The 14834-nt window shown below is 31.3% G+C and overlaps 6 protein-coding genes across 6 annotated transcripts; 2 read left to right on the top strand and 4 right to left on the bottom strand.

Annotated features, from left to right (window-relative positions):
• Positions 1 to 278: 278 nt before the first annotated feature.
• Positions 279 to 1619, bottom strand: DJP1 (Djp1p; the record flags this gene model as incomplete). Its single annotated transcript, XM_003687821.1, has 1 exon — positions 279 to 1619. The coding sequence occupies one exon, from the start codon at positions 1617 to 1619 to the stop codon at positions 279 to 281; it is 1341 nt and encodes a 446-aa protein (XP_003687869.1).
• Positions 1620 to 3353: 1734 nt separating this feature from the next.
• Positions 3354 to 4910, bottom strand: TPHA0L00780 (GNL3/Grn1 family GTP-binding protein; the record flags this gene model as incomplete). The annotated part of the gene is made up of 1 exon (XM_003687820.1): positions 3354 to 4910. One exon carries the CDS (start codon positions 4908 to 4910, stop codon positions 3354 to 3356), a length of 1557 nt encoding a protein of 518 aa, XP_003687868.1.
• Positions 4911 to 5288: 378 nt separating this feature from the next.
• On the bottom strand, positions 5289 to 7271 carry YND1 (apyrase; the record flags this gene model as incomplete). The annotated part of the gene is made up of 1 exon (XM_003687819.1): positions 5289 to 7271. The coding sequence occupies one exon, from the start codon at positions 7269 to 7271 to the stop codon at positions 5289 to 5291; it is 1983 nt and encodes a 660-aa protein (XP_003687867.1).
• A 537-nt stretch (positions 7272 to 7808) lies between these two features.
• Positions 7809 to 8489, bottom strand: FMP52 (Fmp52p; the record flags this gene model as incomplete). Its single annotated transcript, XM_003687818.1, has 1 exon — positions 7809 to 8489. The coding sequence occupies one exon, from the start codon at positions 8487 to 8489 to the stop codon at positions 7809 to 7811; it is 681 nt and encodes a 226-aa protein (XP_003687866.1).
• Positions 8490 to 9728: 1239 nt separating this feature from the next.
• On the top strand, positions 9729 to 11018 carry PMI40 (mannose-6-phosphate isomerase PMI40; the record flags this gene model as incomplete). Its single annotated transcript, XM_003687817.1, has 1 exon — positions 9729 to 11018. One exon carries the CDS (start codon positions 9729 to 9731, stop codon positions 11016 to 11018), a length of 1290 nt encoding a protein of 429 aa, XP_003687865.1.
• Positions 11019 to 11799: 781 nt separating this feature from the next.
• On the top strand, positions 11800 to 14634 carry INP51 (phosphoinositide 5-phosphatase INP51; the record flags this gene model as incomplete). Its single annotated transcript, XM_003687816.1, has 1 exon — positions 11800 to 14634. One exon carries the CDS (start codon positions 11800 to 11802, stop codon positions 14632 to 14634), a length of 2835 nt encoding a protein of 944 aa, XP_003687864.1.
• Positions 14635 to 14834: the final 200 nt, after the last annotated feature.

Genomic DNA, 14834 nt, shown 5'->3' with positions numbered 1-14834 from the left:
GTAGTTAAAAATAAATAACTACATTAAAATAAATACCATTCTAGAAATTTTGACAACCGTCTTAAAAAATTATAGAAGAAAGTGCTTTTCACCCTTCTATATCTAGTCATTAGATGTTGAATTTACGTATTTTCCTCACTCAAGGTGTCCATTAAATAGAAAAGGAATTAATTAAATATTTATATGCTAGCAAATCATGTCATTAAAACGATATTACTAAATATGTGAAATGTTCTCCAACTATAAAGTTTCCATTAGTTTTATAATACTAAAGTATTCTATTGTGATTTACTTTTTTTCTTACTAGCTTCTGCCACCAACTCTTCAAAAATTTGAGCTTCTTCTTGTTCAACTTTAGTTCTGACAGTTCGTTGAAAAACTTTACCAATGATTTTTAATGATTCAGCTCTTCTAATTAACGTATTATTATCTACGGTTTTATCTTCAAATACTCTGTCGCAAACACTTCTCAATGTGGACATTATTTCAAATTTTGAACCATACCACGCTGCTGACAAAACTTTACCCATAAGCAAATGCTCTTGTTGTGCCATTTCTTCTTGTGTTGGTTTCACCTCTTCATTGCCATTTTTATCAACTATTGGTTCATCTGATTCTGTTGCGATTTTCATTTTTTCCAGTTCTTTCATTGTATTTTGTGCATCAATAGCTGCTGATACAGTTCTCAGAGTGTCCATAACGACATTACCTTTAGCCTTTATTGAATGTAACATACCGCCAAAACCAAATAAATTTTGGGAACCTAGGAATATCCTTGCCTTTTCGACGTACACATCACCTATTGTGTGCAAAATATCTAACCCAAAGGATTCCATCTTCAATAAATTTGCTTCTTCTTCAAATTTTTTTTCAAATGATTTCTTGCAATCATCATCATAAATACTTTCAGTCAATATTGATAAATTCTCTATTAAAGTTTGACTTAATTTTTCAATGCTTTTATCTTTTTCAATCTGTTGTTCTTCTTCAAATTGTTCAATTCTAGTCTTTTTCTTTTTCTCTTCTTTCCTGTCACTTTCAGAAACATTATTATTAGCACTTTCACTTATATCATTCTTCAGTGGAGCCGTAGAGCCAGCAAGGGAAGCCAATTTTATTGGACCATGAGTTTCATTATTTGTATCATTACTTTGATCGGAATTCTTATTGTCAATATGTTTCCCTGACATGTCATTCTTTTCTTTCTCCAATTCATTTTTTTTTCGTTCTTCTTCTTCTTCTCTTTTCTTATCTTCTTCATCTTGAGCACTTAGTTCTTCAGTTTTTTGTAAATTCTTCAATAATGTCAGCTCACCAATATAAGGTTTAAAAGCATCACCACCAAATATCACTGAAAATTGTTCAGCAGCATCTTCAAAACCACCACTAGGTATAGCTTTTTCTTTACCATACTTATCGTAATTGGATCTTAATTGTTTATCACTTAATACTTGATAAGCTTCTGAAATAGCTTGAAATCTTTCAGTGGCAGACGGGTCATTAGGATTCTTATCTGGGTGTTCTTTAATGGATTTCTTACGATAAGCTTTCTTAATTTCGATATCTGTAGCAGTTGTCGATATTCCTAATAAATCGTAATATTCAGTTTCCAATACCATTTTTCAAATTTATTGCAATTGTTTTCCTATATTCTTCTCAAGGTAAGATTATTGAGTTGCGCTATTCAGTATTGTGCTGTGCTGTGCTATCGTGTCCTCTGTAATAGTCGATAATGATACGTAGATTATAACTTAAAAAGTATATATATATAGATGTATATGTATGGGATTCTTTAGATTCTAAATAAATTAAGCTAATGTTAGTATAATGTGTCTGCTAAGGAAAACTACAACCTTAAAACTGAATATTTTTACTATAACTAGAATTAATGTGTATGTATTTTGTTATATTTTGTTATATTTTTGAACTTTTCTATGTTCAACTTTCGCTTGTTTCATCATTTTTAACTTTCAATTTCGAAAACGCTTCTACGCAATTTCTTCTCTTTCCTGGGAAAATTGGATAGATCGATTGAGATGTAAGAAGATGTATATATTGATCGATTAAAAACACAACGCCAGTAATATTAATATTGGACAATGATCCATAGTTATACAATGTGTCTGTTGGTGCAATAAGTTAAGATGTCATTAAAAGTTATGCTGTTTATTCGAAACAATCAACTGGTTTAAGCAATTTCCCAATCTCTTGTCACTGATCATTATATTTCATTCCAAGTTATATATTTAAATATATTGTATACAAATGAACAAATCAGAAGACTGGAGGATATCGATAACATTAAAAATTTAAAAGACCTTCCTTGCATTTTCTTATGTCATAGTACGTGGCGTCCGACTATTTACCATTGTCGAAACTAGAAGTTTACGAAGATCTAAATGCACCTGAATATTATATTGCAACAGTGCAGTATATAGAATGATTACGAACAGATATAGCACTAATAGCGAATACACAAATCATAAAAGTAAATAACATAACATATTGACTTTACGTTATATTTAAGATGCTGATTTTTAATGTTAAGGTCCCATAATCATGAATATGTCGTTGTCGGAACTTTACATTAATTGACCATTGTGATGTTCAATATAAAAACACTACTCGTAAATAATGATACGTATTCTTACTTAGTAAAATTTTTTTATTCAGAAGTTAATTCTTATATATATATATAGATACAATAGAAGTTTATAAGATTAAGAGGTTATTAGTAACTATTAATTGCGTAAGTTGTTTATCAATTGGAAAAGAAACCATCCTTATGCATGGGAAATACGCAAATCAGTGAGGATTCGTCCGAGATTGTGTTTTTGCTGGTTGAAATTTACTTTTAACCTGACCCATCTTCTCATAGTCAACTTATAATGAATTCGCTTTAGAATTCATTTAGACCATGTAGAGAATTTTTGGCTTCATTTTTCAAATAAGTTAAACCTTATCTCCTGGATACAATATCATTGCATCTAGACACAACCACTCCGTTTACAACAGTAATGAACAAAGTAACTGTTCATTACTGCTGTTTTACTATTTTTTTTTATTACATCCAAATCATCGTAATTATATTTTTTTCTATTTAACTTTAGATTCAATATATTTATATTTTATAGTGAGGACACTATAGATGAATTATTTGTAATATTAAAAAAAAATATTGGCAACAACGACAAGAAAATAATTGATTAGTTATTAGAATTAGAATAATGACAGAGATATTAAACTATTACAGCGAGCTTGCAGATCTAGTTATTACAAAATATTTATTCTAATGACGATAATATACAGTTATTTATTGAACCTCATTAAGGAAATTGTCTATAAAAACATACTTATTCCATTAATGAATCTTCATTTTCTTTTGACGAAGATATAGCGTTATCAAGAGATGCAAATAATCCATCCAAATCAAATTCTTTCGACCAATCAGATACAATAGTAGTTTGTTCAGATTTGGCTGGTTCTTGGGTAGCACCAGAACTTATAGTAGAGGTTGTACCAGTAGCCATAGAGTCTTTAGAGGCTTTTGGAAGAACCCATCCATAAAACTTACCATCTCTCCAGTCACTCAGTACAGATATACCTGCACTTTCTAAGTTTGGTATGCCACCTTTACTTAATCTACCTCTCATACGAGCAACATGAATCAAAAAATGCTTGGTAAAGGTATCTGGATCATTTGAAGGAATTGCTGGCAGTTCGTAGAATTTCTTGAAACTGTCAGTCATTTCATCTGACTTTGATAGTCTCTTTATTAGCATCAAAACAGCTGGATATGGATCTATGATATGCTTAGCTGGAATAGCATTCAATAGAGCTAATTCAGCCTCTTGTTCTTTTTTAGTTTTCCTCTTATTGTCCGTTGGGAAGCAAATACCTGGAGAATCTAAAATCTTTAGCTTGTTGTCAACTTTAACCTCTCTCAAAGCAGTAGTGACACCTGCTTGATTACCAACTGGACATGCTTTGGAAGAACCACCACGACGAGAAGTTAATGCATTAATAACAGATGATTTACCAACATTTGGATAACCAATAACACCAACCACAATAGATCTCTTCAAATTACTGTTGTTAGAATATTTCTTTAATGCTTCCATTAAAGCAGATGCTGTGGCTGTTTGTGTGAGCTTTTTATTAAAAGAGGTTGCATTAGTAGCACCAGAAGCTGCTCTCAAAGGAATAGTTGGGAAACTAGACTTCAAGACATTTAGCCACTGTTCTAATACATGAGGAGGAATCAAATCAACTTTATTTAAAATCAAAATCAATCTTTTACCTTGACTTTGTAAAACGGCTTGTTCAACTCTTCTAGATCTAGTTCCTTCTGGATCTCTAGCGTCCAAAACATAAAGAATAACATCAGATGCATCCACAACTGTTTTAAATATCTTATCATAAGCCTTTCTTGACTTCTCCAATTCAGTATCACCTTCATCATTGTCATTATAAAAATCAATGTTATAATCAACAACGTCCAACTCTTCTTCAGGTTCGTCGAAATTACTGTGTCCATCATACTTAGATGCTGCTTCTTGAGCAGATGCAACCAAAGCTGCCAACCCATTCTGACCGTCATCCTCCTCCATACCATCTTCCATAATCGTTTCACCTTGCTCCAGTGCCAATTTCTTAGCTTCTAACCTCTGTTGTTTAGCAAGTTCTTTTTCTTCTAAATCCTTCATCTTCTTAGCTTCAATCTCTTCAATAATTTTGTTTTTGTAAGGGAAGTTAGCTGGAATACCAGGATCCTTCTTTCCTCTGGACTTCCAAGTCACATCCTTTTTAGCTAACTTTCTTTCTTTTCTATTTTGAGCAGCTGCCTTCTTCTTGATACCCTCTTTCATACGGGTAGAAGTTCTCTTGGATTGCTTCTTTCTGACTCTCATTTTAAAATAATATGGTTATAGTGTCCAGCTTATCTCAGATATCTGGTGTTGTTCGATACTTTATTAAATAATTTATATACTATTGAACTGACTTAAAATATAAACTAATTTACATATATATATATATACTCATCTCATCGACTTTAATTTTACAAATCGCTGAGATGAAAATTTTTTATGCGCCGAATCTAAGGATCATTATGGGAAATAGTTTTCTGCCGCATAAAAAAGATTTTTCAGATGAAGAGAGACATACATAAGGATATTTATTATTGAATCATGAGAAAAGTGTCACAATCATTTATTATTAAATAGAGTTATTGATTTAAAAGTTCTATGGTTGTTTAATGATATGATGATTTATTGTTTATGTCGCTATTACATTATGTTTGATAGTGAACTTTTTAACAAACAAAAATGACAAATTCTAATCGTTATTTTTTCTAATTTATATTTAGAAAAATCAGCTAATGAGAATGCAGTTTTTAATTTCCCTTGACTAGTAGGAGAAGTATCGTTTCTAGATTTATTAAATGGTGCTCCAACATGTGTCTTGCTCCGTACTTTCAAGCCAAAATCCATTCCATGTTTCGCAGAAATTTCATCTAGGCCTTGCATACTTTTGCTTCTTAATTTCAGATCTATGTCTCGTGTTGGTTTAGTGACATAATTACTAGCTTCCATCGATATACCTTCTTCCAAATTCGATAAAGAATCTACCATCCTATTATAATGATAATAACTATTTATTTTCATTTGTACTGTTTCATGAATGCTATTAATAAATGGAGGAAGATCTGATTTGTTAATTATTTTAAGTTTCAATAGCATAAAACATACTATGAAAATCACCAGCAAAACGACTACCAATTTGTTAAAGATAGCACCAATCGAGGATTCTATTTGATTAGAAAAATCTTCAAGACTTCCGGGTATGAACTTCTTGCCAAAGTGCTGAGCAGATAGTTTGCTTGGTTGAATACCGACGATAGCATCTTTGCTGCCTGCTAAAATGCTTCCAGAAGCATATAGAAGGATTCTCCCCAATGTCCAAGAAATTTCATGGCTATCTATTTTCTCGGCACTTTGAAATGTTGGGTGATCTACCATTGATTGGGATGCATCAGCTGGCTTCTCAAATGGCAAACCAAAACCTTCATGTAACACATTTAATACCCAATTGGCTTTGAAACACGAAGCTGCTAAGTACGAATCAGGAATGGAGTTATAATAGCCTTCGTCACCTTTCTTTTTGATATCTGACCAGTTACTATTACAGAATTCTTTAACTCCTGAACTAAAGTCTTGAAAATTATATTCTCCCCCTAATTTGAAAACATCATTAGCAGTATACCAATATTCTGATACTCCAACAAATTTATCATTCAGAAAATCTATTTGTGGTGCATGGACTCCATTAAATAAACAAGGCTCATCAATGCAAGGCAATTGCTTCAGTAGTAAAGGGTATATTAATTTCTCACATTGTTCGCTGTGGCCAGTACCAACAGCAGTAAATTTTTTATCATATAATTCAAATTTTGATTCACATCCTTTTGGCATACAGGGATCAGATATTTTTCTTGTTGCATAGTTATCATCATCGTAATCATTAACATTTTCTGGCAGAGAGTTGACCAACTGTGCAAAATATCTTTTCCTTGCTTGATTAGCACCAAATCCCAACCATGAGCTTACAAAAACATCCCATTTCTGAATCTCACCATTCAAGGTTCGTAAGTATATTGTTGGAATATCTTCTTTATGCTTTTTTACCTGTTCTTTATCACTTGGTGAAAAAGCTATTTGAGTAGAAGCACCACCCATATCCATGAAACCAAATGTAAAATGTGTGTCTGATTTGGCATCATAATTGTTAAACATTCCTTTTAAATAATTCAAACTTAACCACCCATATAGACCTTCCGTTTCACCATCAATTATTTGAATTTGAGCTTCACAGTTTTTCATTAAGAAATTTGAAGAGTGTTTGAATCCATCACAGAGATCAGATAGAATTTGTTGTTGTCTCTTTTCTGGTAACAGTCTCATGCCTGCTGTAGCTTGGATGAATACAGGTGTTTCTTTTATTTTATTTTTTGGAACAATCTTTTCTGCATAATCCAAGAGTGGTTTTATATGCTTTTTGAATGCTTTATGTGGTTTCTTTTCATACGACGAAAGACCTGGTGTAGTCTTGGATGTCCAATCAGCTTCTTGATGTATCTGTGGCACTGAGTTCCGGGCATCTTCTGAATCCGGTTTACTATTATTCCATTTATACACATGAATTCTTGACCCTGATGAACCAGCATCTATAACGATACCATAATTTTCATTTAACAGCCCATCAGTTAACATTATGCCACCAGAAACGTATTATCGATATTTCGATGACTTCTCAATTTAAAGAAGCTATATTGTACTTATCAAAATATGACAAATTTTTTAAATATTGACAAGCAATGATGGTAAAATAAGAAGTAAAATCAAACCGTCACTATAATTTATTCAATCTATAAAACCTTACATAATGTTTTTTTTTCGTATTATCATATAACTGTATTCTATAAATTGATGTTGGAATGTTTTTTTGCGTGTGGGTGGGTTGCTTGATTGAAGAAATTTCTAAGAAATTTTGATGCAATGCGATGCCCATAATATGCTAATTTGATAAGGTAATTTATATTATTAAAATGTGTATGTCTATGACATATATAATTATGTACTTAAAAGTAATTGGGATAAGAAATATTTAGGATATGTTTCAGAACAATCTGTATAACAAACTATAGGATTGAAATATTTCTTAATTTTTCAAAAACATATACGATTTCGTAACGTGTGAAATGTTTATAGCTCAATTAATATTAAAACATACTAGAGTAAATAAATGGATTATAAAGTCTTAGATAAATTTAGTAATTCCTTTGGACCAATAATTTGAACTTTTTCAGCATTTTCAGCATTTTCAGCCAAATGTAAACTGACTTTTCCGACATCATCACCATAAATTGGGTCAAAACCCAGAGATTGAAATCTAGTCCCATACAAGAAAGAACCAATTGTAGAAGCAAAACTATTTCCAAAACCTTTGAAATTCTGGGAATCCCTTTCACCTAATAAAACACCTGGTCTTAAAATAATGGTATGATCGAAACCTAATTTTGTAACATCTCTTTCGATTTCACCTTTCATTTTTAAATAGCCTGCCCAAGAATGTTCATTAGCGCCTGAACTTGAAATTAGAACAACAGTTTTACAACCATTTTCTTTAGCTTTTTCAAGCAATTGCAAATTTAAATCATGATCAATTTTATATTGATTTTCAAGACTACCTGCAGCACCTTTGGTTGTTGACAAACTTGTAAATACTACATCCAAACCTTTTGGAACTTCATTCACCCATTCTTCACTATTTTTATTAATAATTTGATTAATTTTAGTATTGTTGTCGTATGTATCAGCTAACTTTCTTCTTGTTATAGTTGTAATTTGACTCACTTTATCTGATTTGTTTGCATATTTTAAGAACGCATTACCACATAAACCAGTGGCACCCAATATAAAAGTATTCATTATATAGAATTTGTTGTTAATAATTTTTTTTTGAAGATATAGAACTGAAAATTACCGAAGTTCACAATAAGAATAAATCATCAAACTGTCATTCAAATACTACCGCAAGCAAAACTAAACAATACTCTTATATATTATTTAATGCAAGTTCTAAAAATTTGCTAGTGATGGCTTTACATTTACTTTACTTATTAACACTAAGATAACTTTTACTGGAATGGTGTCTTAAATACCGGTGTCACCCTCCTTGAACATTTTTTTGACATATTTCTAGAATTCTTTTTAACAAGAGAAAAGCATCCGCCTCATTCACTCATTCTAGCGTTAAGTTGCAATAATGCAAGAACGTTCATATTGAGGTTAACACCCAATATGAACCAAAATATAGTACATCACCCATACTTAACGTACTTAACATAACTTCAATTACATCTTATATTACAATAAGAAAAGGTCATGAAATTAGAGAAGACAAATATTGGTTTCTATTAAATAACTTGTTTAAAACCGATTCAAACCATATAGAAAGATTACATTCAGTAACTAAGTAACGAAATAGAGAGAGTATGGAATACCTTAAACTGAATGAGACATTAAACAATCCAAAATAAAGGTTTCCCATTTTACTCAAAATTACTCTTTTAGTTTCGAGGTTGTTCATTAAATGTATCCATTTACCTTGTTATATATATTGCTCGTATATCTCTTCAACATCATCATTATCTTCCTTCTCTCCATGTTTTTGCTTAAAAATATAAAACATTTAAAGTAAAATGAAAAAAAAGTTTTTAAAAAATTTTAAGCATCAAAAACGTCCACGAGAGCATGAAAGTTTGACACGAATTCTTTTTATAGCAAAATATCCATTGCTAGTAGGCAACTACACTACTGAATTGATATAATGTAATTGACTAATTGTAGGCATTTGAAGCTTCCAGTTGTTGTTCATTCTCAAGTTTAATGCTTCTTATGTAGATATCTTCGCACTGAATTTTGGCGTATCTCAATCCTGGACTTCTACTCTTTTTGTTTGTCTGCTCCAGTTAGTTAATTTATCTAAATTTATTTATTTATTGTTGTATAAATACATACATATATATATGGATAAATATATTGTATTATAGTATAACAATTAATACATTAACTTGTTGGTTATTAGTATAGTTCGAAGTGACATTTCAATTGATTAATTCTATTTCACACTTCGAAAGAAGTTACACGCTAATATTCTAAATCATAATGAGTGATAAAGTTTTTAGATTAAATGTTGGTTACCAACAATATGCTTGGGGTAAGATTGGTTCAAATTCTTCTGTTGCCAGATTTGCTGCTCATTCTGATCCATCTCTAAAGATTAATGAAAACGAACCTTATGCTGAATTATGGATGGGTACCCATCCAAAAGTTCCATCTTATAAATATGGTACTAAAGAAACTTTAAATCAAATTATTTCAAATGATCCAGTTAAAATGTTAGGTAAAGATATTATTAATCAATACCAATCTAAGGATGAAATTCCATTCTTATTTAAAGTTTTATCAATTGAAAAAGTTTTATCTATTCAAGCTCATCCAGATAAAAAATTAGCTAAAATCTTAAGAGCTCAAGATCCTGAAAATTATCCGGATGATAATCATAAACCAGAGATGGCTATTGCTGTTACTGACTTCGAAGGTTTCTGTGGTTTCAAACCATTAAGAGAAATTGCTACTACTTTAGAAAACGTTCCTGAATTTAGAACTTTAGTTGGTGAAGAATGTTCAAAAGAATTTATTCAATTTGCTAAAGCAAATGTCACATTAGGCTCTGAAGATGATAAATTAAATAGAAAATTATTACAAAAAGTTTTCAGTAAAGTCATGAATGCAAGTGATGAAACTATTATGTCTGCAGCTAAACCATTAGTTGAAAGAGCTGAAAAATCTCCAAAGGATTTCCCATTCGAAGACTTACCTGAATTAATTCTAAGATTACATGCCCAATTTCCAAACGATGTAGGTTTGTTCTGTGGTTGTTTGATGTTGAACCATTGTCACTTAAAATCTGGGGAAGCTATTTTCTTAAAGGCAAAAGATCCTCATGCTTATATCAATGGTGATATTATTGAATGTATGGCTGCTTCTGACAACGTTGTCAGAGCAGGTTTCACTCCAAAATTCAAAGATGTAAAGAATTTAGTAGAAATGTTAACTTATGATGCCGATTCCGTCGATGATCAAAAAATGAAACCAGTCGCTTACACCAAATCTTCAGGCGATGGTGTTTCTCTATTATATAATCCACCAATTGATGAATTCTCTATTGTCTCAACAACTTTTGAAGATAAAGTTGGTACTAGAAAATTTAGTGGTGTCGATGGTCCAAGTATTATTATCACCACCAAGGGTAATGGCTATATCATCGGTGATGGTGCTAAAATTAAAGCTGAACCAGGTTTCGTCTTCTTTGTTGCTCCTAACATAGAGGTTGAATTACAAGCTGAAGACACCTCTTTTGTTACTTACAGAGCAATTGCTGAACCAAAATAAAATAATTTACTATATACACCTAAATAATTATAGTACCACGATTATATATTTATTATAAATGAAATTTGATTGATCATATGCTTAACTTCTTTATCATTTATTTCTTATCAGCAAAGGGTAATATTCAATTGATGTATCAAAGAACGACTATGATCTTTATTCATTATAGTTGACTATCTAACATAACATAGCCAATACCTTTACCCGTTCGGGAATACAAATATAATAAACATTTAATCATAACTCTGAAAATATAAACTCAATTCGGATAATGCACATGGTAAATTATATTTTAGATATAATAATTATTTAATTTGTTATAGTTTTATAAGGTTTTGTTTTTTATATTTTAAAAGTATGCATTTAAATAATATAATTATTAAGTTAACCTGTTTATAAAGTCAATAAAAGTATGTTTCCGAACACAGTATATGTGTTCAGAGTAAATAAGTTTTCTCGTTTCTTTTATAAATTATTTTATCATGCAAAATTTATGTTATTTCCTGAAGGTTAAGGAAAACTAAATTAAGAAGCATTGAAGTAATTTAAAATATCATTAAAAGTTGTTTTGACTTCATACTAGTGAAGATTTTAATGTGTTATTTATTAAACTTTCTCAATAATTTCCCTTTTTAAATCTATTCTCTTACTCTATGAGACTTGTTGATCAAAGTGAATTTGCTGAACAGGAATATAAAATATAAAGTCTAGTAATTAGACAAATAATTTTTTTGGGCGTTTAATTCAATCTAAATCAAGTATATACCAATTACTTTGAATAATGAAAGTTTATTTAGGTAGAGAGCCTAGAGAGATAGTTATTTCATCCAATGGTCATAATTTGTCATTTAGACGATTTTACAAGCCCTTGAATCCATCCCAGTCACAACAAAGTGGATCTGTTCCATTGTTGACCGTCCGAAGCATAAGTGATAGTGAGCTATCATCTGATAGATATTTTGAAATTCAAAATCGTTTGTTTTATGGTCTAATCGGTGTCTTGTCAATTGAAAGTGATATATTTATTGGTGTTATAACAGGTATTCAAAAGGTTGGTTTCCCACGTTGGAATAATGATTCAGGTAGGATTGTACCAGCTGATAATGTTATTAAAGTACTCAATGTTGAGTTTTATAGTTTAGATAACAACATCTTTGACTACCTGATATACGATATCGTGGATCAAAATTTAGAAAAAATCATCATGAACATCCATGCAATTCAATTAAAAAACTTACTTTCAGACGGTACCTTTTATTTTTCAAGAGAGTATGATTTGTCAAATGCCTTCAAAACTCATGCTCTTTCTCATAATTTAGATTATATAATTGACAACCAAGACTTCGATTACATTTGGAATAGAAGTCTGTTAAATGAGCTGATAACCTGGAGAGAACGGGCACCGCCAGATGTTCGACAACAATTTGATGCAGGCTTATTTTTTACATTTCTAATAAGAGGATATTGCAAAACAACATTGATTGAGGAGTTAGATAATACTCATACCTCTATCACTGTCATATCAAGAATTTCCACAGAAAGCAAGCAAAACTCCTTTGCACTTACTGGAGTTAATGAAGATGGTAAAATAACTGATTTGATAGAAACAGAAGTTATAATATCCACGGATAAATTTATTTTCTCGTATTCTCAAGTAAGTGCTAATGTACCTCTATTTTGGGAAGCAGTGGAAAGTCAACTACGTTATGGTAAGAAATATAAAATTACGAAAGATATCGATAACACTCAGGTTGCATTCGATCGACATTTTGATAACCTGGAGGAAAAATATGGTGTTGTAAGTATCGTAAATGTTGTAAAACCAAAGAGTGAGACACAAGAGTTAATTGCAAGTACGTATGAAAAATGTGCCAGTGCCAGGGGTCTAAGAATGGTGAATTTGCATTACAATTCAGATGCCATTATCAAATCACCTCAAAATATGCTTTTGAAACTTGAGCAGGATATCTACGAGTTAGGTGCATTTATATATGATATTAACAGAGGTATATATATAGGTAAACAAACTGGTGTACTTAGAATTAGTGTATTGGATTCTGTAAAAAAAATAAATTTGATTGAGAAACTAGTCAGTAAGGAAGTCATGGAGTTGATGACGAAAGAAATATTAGGTTTTGATATGACAGACTCTTTTATTGAAGCACACAATAAATTATGGAATGAAAATTACTACTGGTTAGATAGGATGTATTCCAAAAACACTAAGAACTTCGGGAAATACAGAAAAGTATATACAAAGATTTTTTTATCAAGGGTAAAGGTATACGATCCATTAAACCCATATGTGTCCAAGCACCTAAGACAACTTAGGAGCAATTACTCTTATGAGAAAGATATATCGATATTTGCCGGTACTTTCAACACTAGTGGTAAAATCTCCACTGAAGATTTGTCTGAGTGGTTGCTTCCAAAAGATTCCAAATTGGAGAGCGCACCAGATATCTATTTAATTGGTTTAGAAGAAGTGGTTGAATTAACTCCTGGGCAAATGTTAGCGACTGATCCCTATGTTAAACAACACTGGGAAAAGGAGGTATTGCACACAATTAATAATGGAAGGTTTGATATGAAATATGTCAGCGTATGGAGTAGTCAACTAGGAGGTGTGTTATTGATGTTACTTCTTTCAGAATCCGAATACATGAAAGTTAAGCATATTGAAGGAGATGTGAAAAAGACTGGTTTTGGTGGGATGGGTTCCAACAAAGGTGCTGTTGCAGTTAGTTTCAAATATTCTGCCACAAGATTTTGTGTTATCGTCTCTCATTTAGCTGCAGGGCTGGATAATGTCGAACAACGTCATAGTGACTATAAAACAATTGCAAAAAATATCAGGTTTTCAAAAGGTTTAAGAATAAAGGATCATGATGCAATTATATGGATGGGTGATTTTAATTACAGAATTTTGATGACAAATGAAGAAGTTCGTAGAATGATCATAACCAAGGAATATAGTAAGTTATTCGAACGAGACCAATTAAACCAGCAAATGATCGCTGGTGCTTCTTTTCCTTACTACCATGAAATGGAAATCAAGTTTCCACCAACTTATAAATTTGATGCGGGAACGAAAACTTATGATACTAGTGAGAAAATGCGTATTCCTGCATGGACAGATCGTATTTTAAACAGAGGTGAACTCTTGACTCAGTTAAGTTATGGATGCGCCGAAGATATTCTATATTCTGATCATAGGCCTGTGTATGCAACATTTAAGGCTGTTGTCACGGTTGTCGATGAACAAAAAAAGACACAAATATCAAAAGACCTATATGAATTTATAACAGGCAAGCTAAGTGATTTAAGTGATGAAGAGAAAGTGTCTCTTTTAAATGATAGTACATTTGTGACGGATAGTTTGAAGCAGTATGATGATACATTAGCCGGACAAAGTCCTGTGGTTTCTCACCAAGATGTCAAAAGAGGTATGAAATTACCTGCACCTAGTTCAGATACTAAAAAATGGTGGATTGGGAATGGCAAACAAGCTAAAGTGGTTTTGGATGTAGATTCTAGCTCATATGTACTGAATCCGAATAGAAGCTCCAATCCATTCATTAAAGACGATGACCTTCCTATATTTATTCCTAAATAATAATTTGTGTTCATCTTTTATGAGACTGTTTTGTACCAGATAAATTTTCATTTTAGTGTATCGAACTTCTTTTATGTTTCAAACATCATAGATAGATAGATAGATATTATTTATTTACGATATAATAATTGTTGGTTTTATATAAAATATATATTTTATATATTTTAATGCATTTTTCATTGGAAATCAATGATTTCATG

This window comes from Tetrapisispora phaffii, chromosome 12, assembly GCF_000236905.1.
Source record: "Tetrapisispora phaffii CBS 4417 chromosome 12, complete genome".
Taxonomy (NCBI): domain Eukaryota; kingdom Fungi; phylum Ascomycota; class Saccharomycetes; order Saccharomycetales; family Saccharomycetaceae; genus Tetrapisispora; species Tetrapisispora phaffii.
Note: the sequence above shows the minus strand (reverse complement) of the source record. Positions and strands in the feature narration are given on the sequence as shown.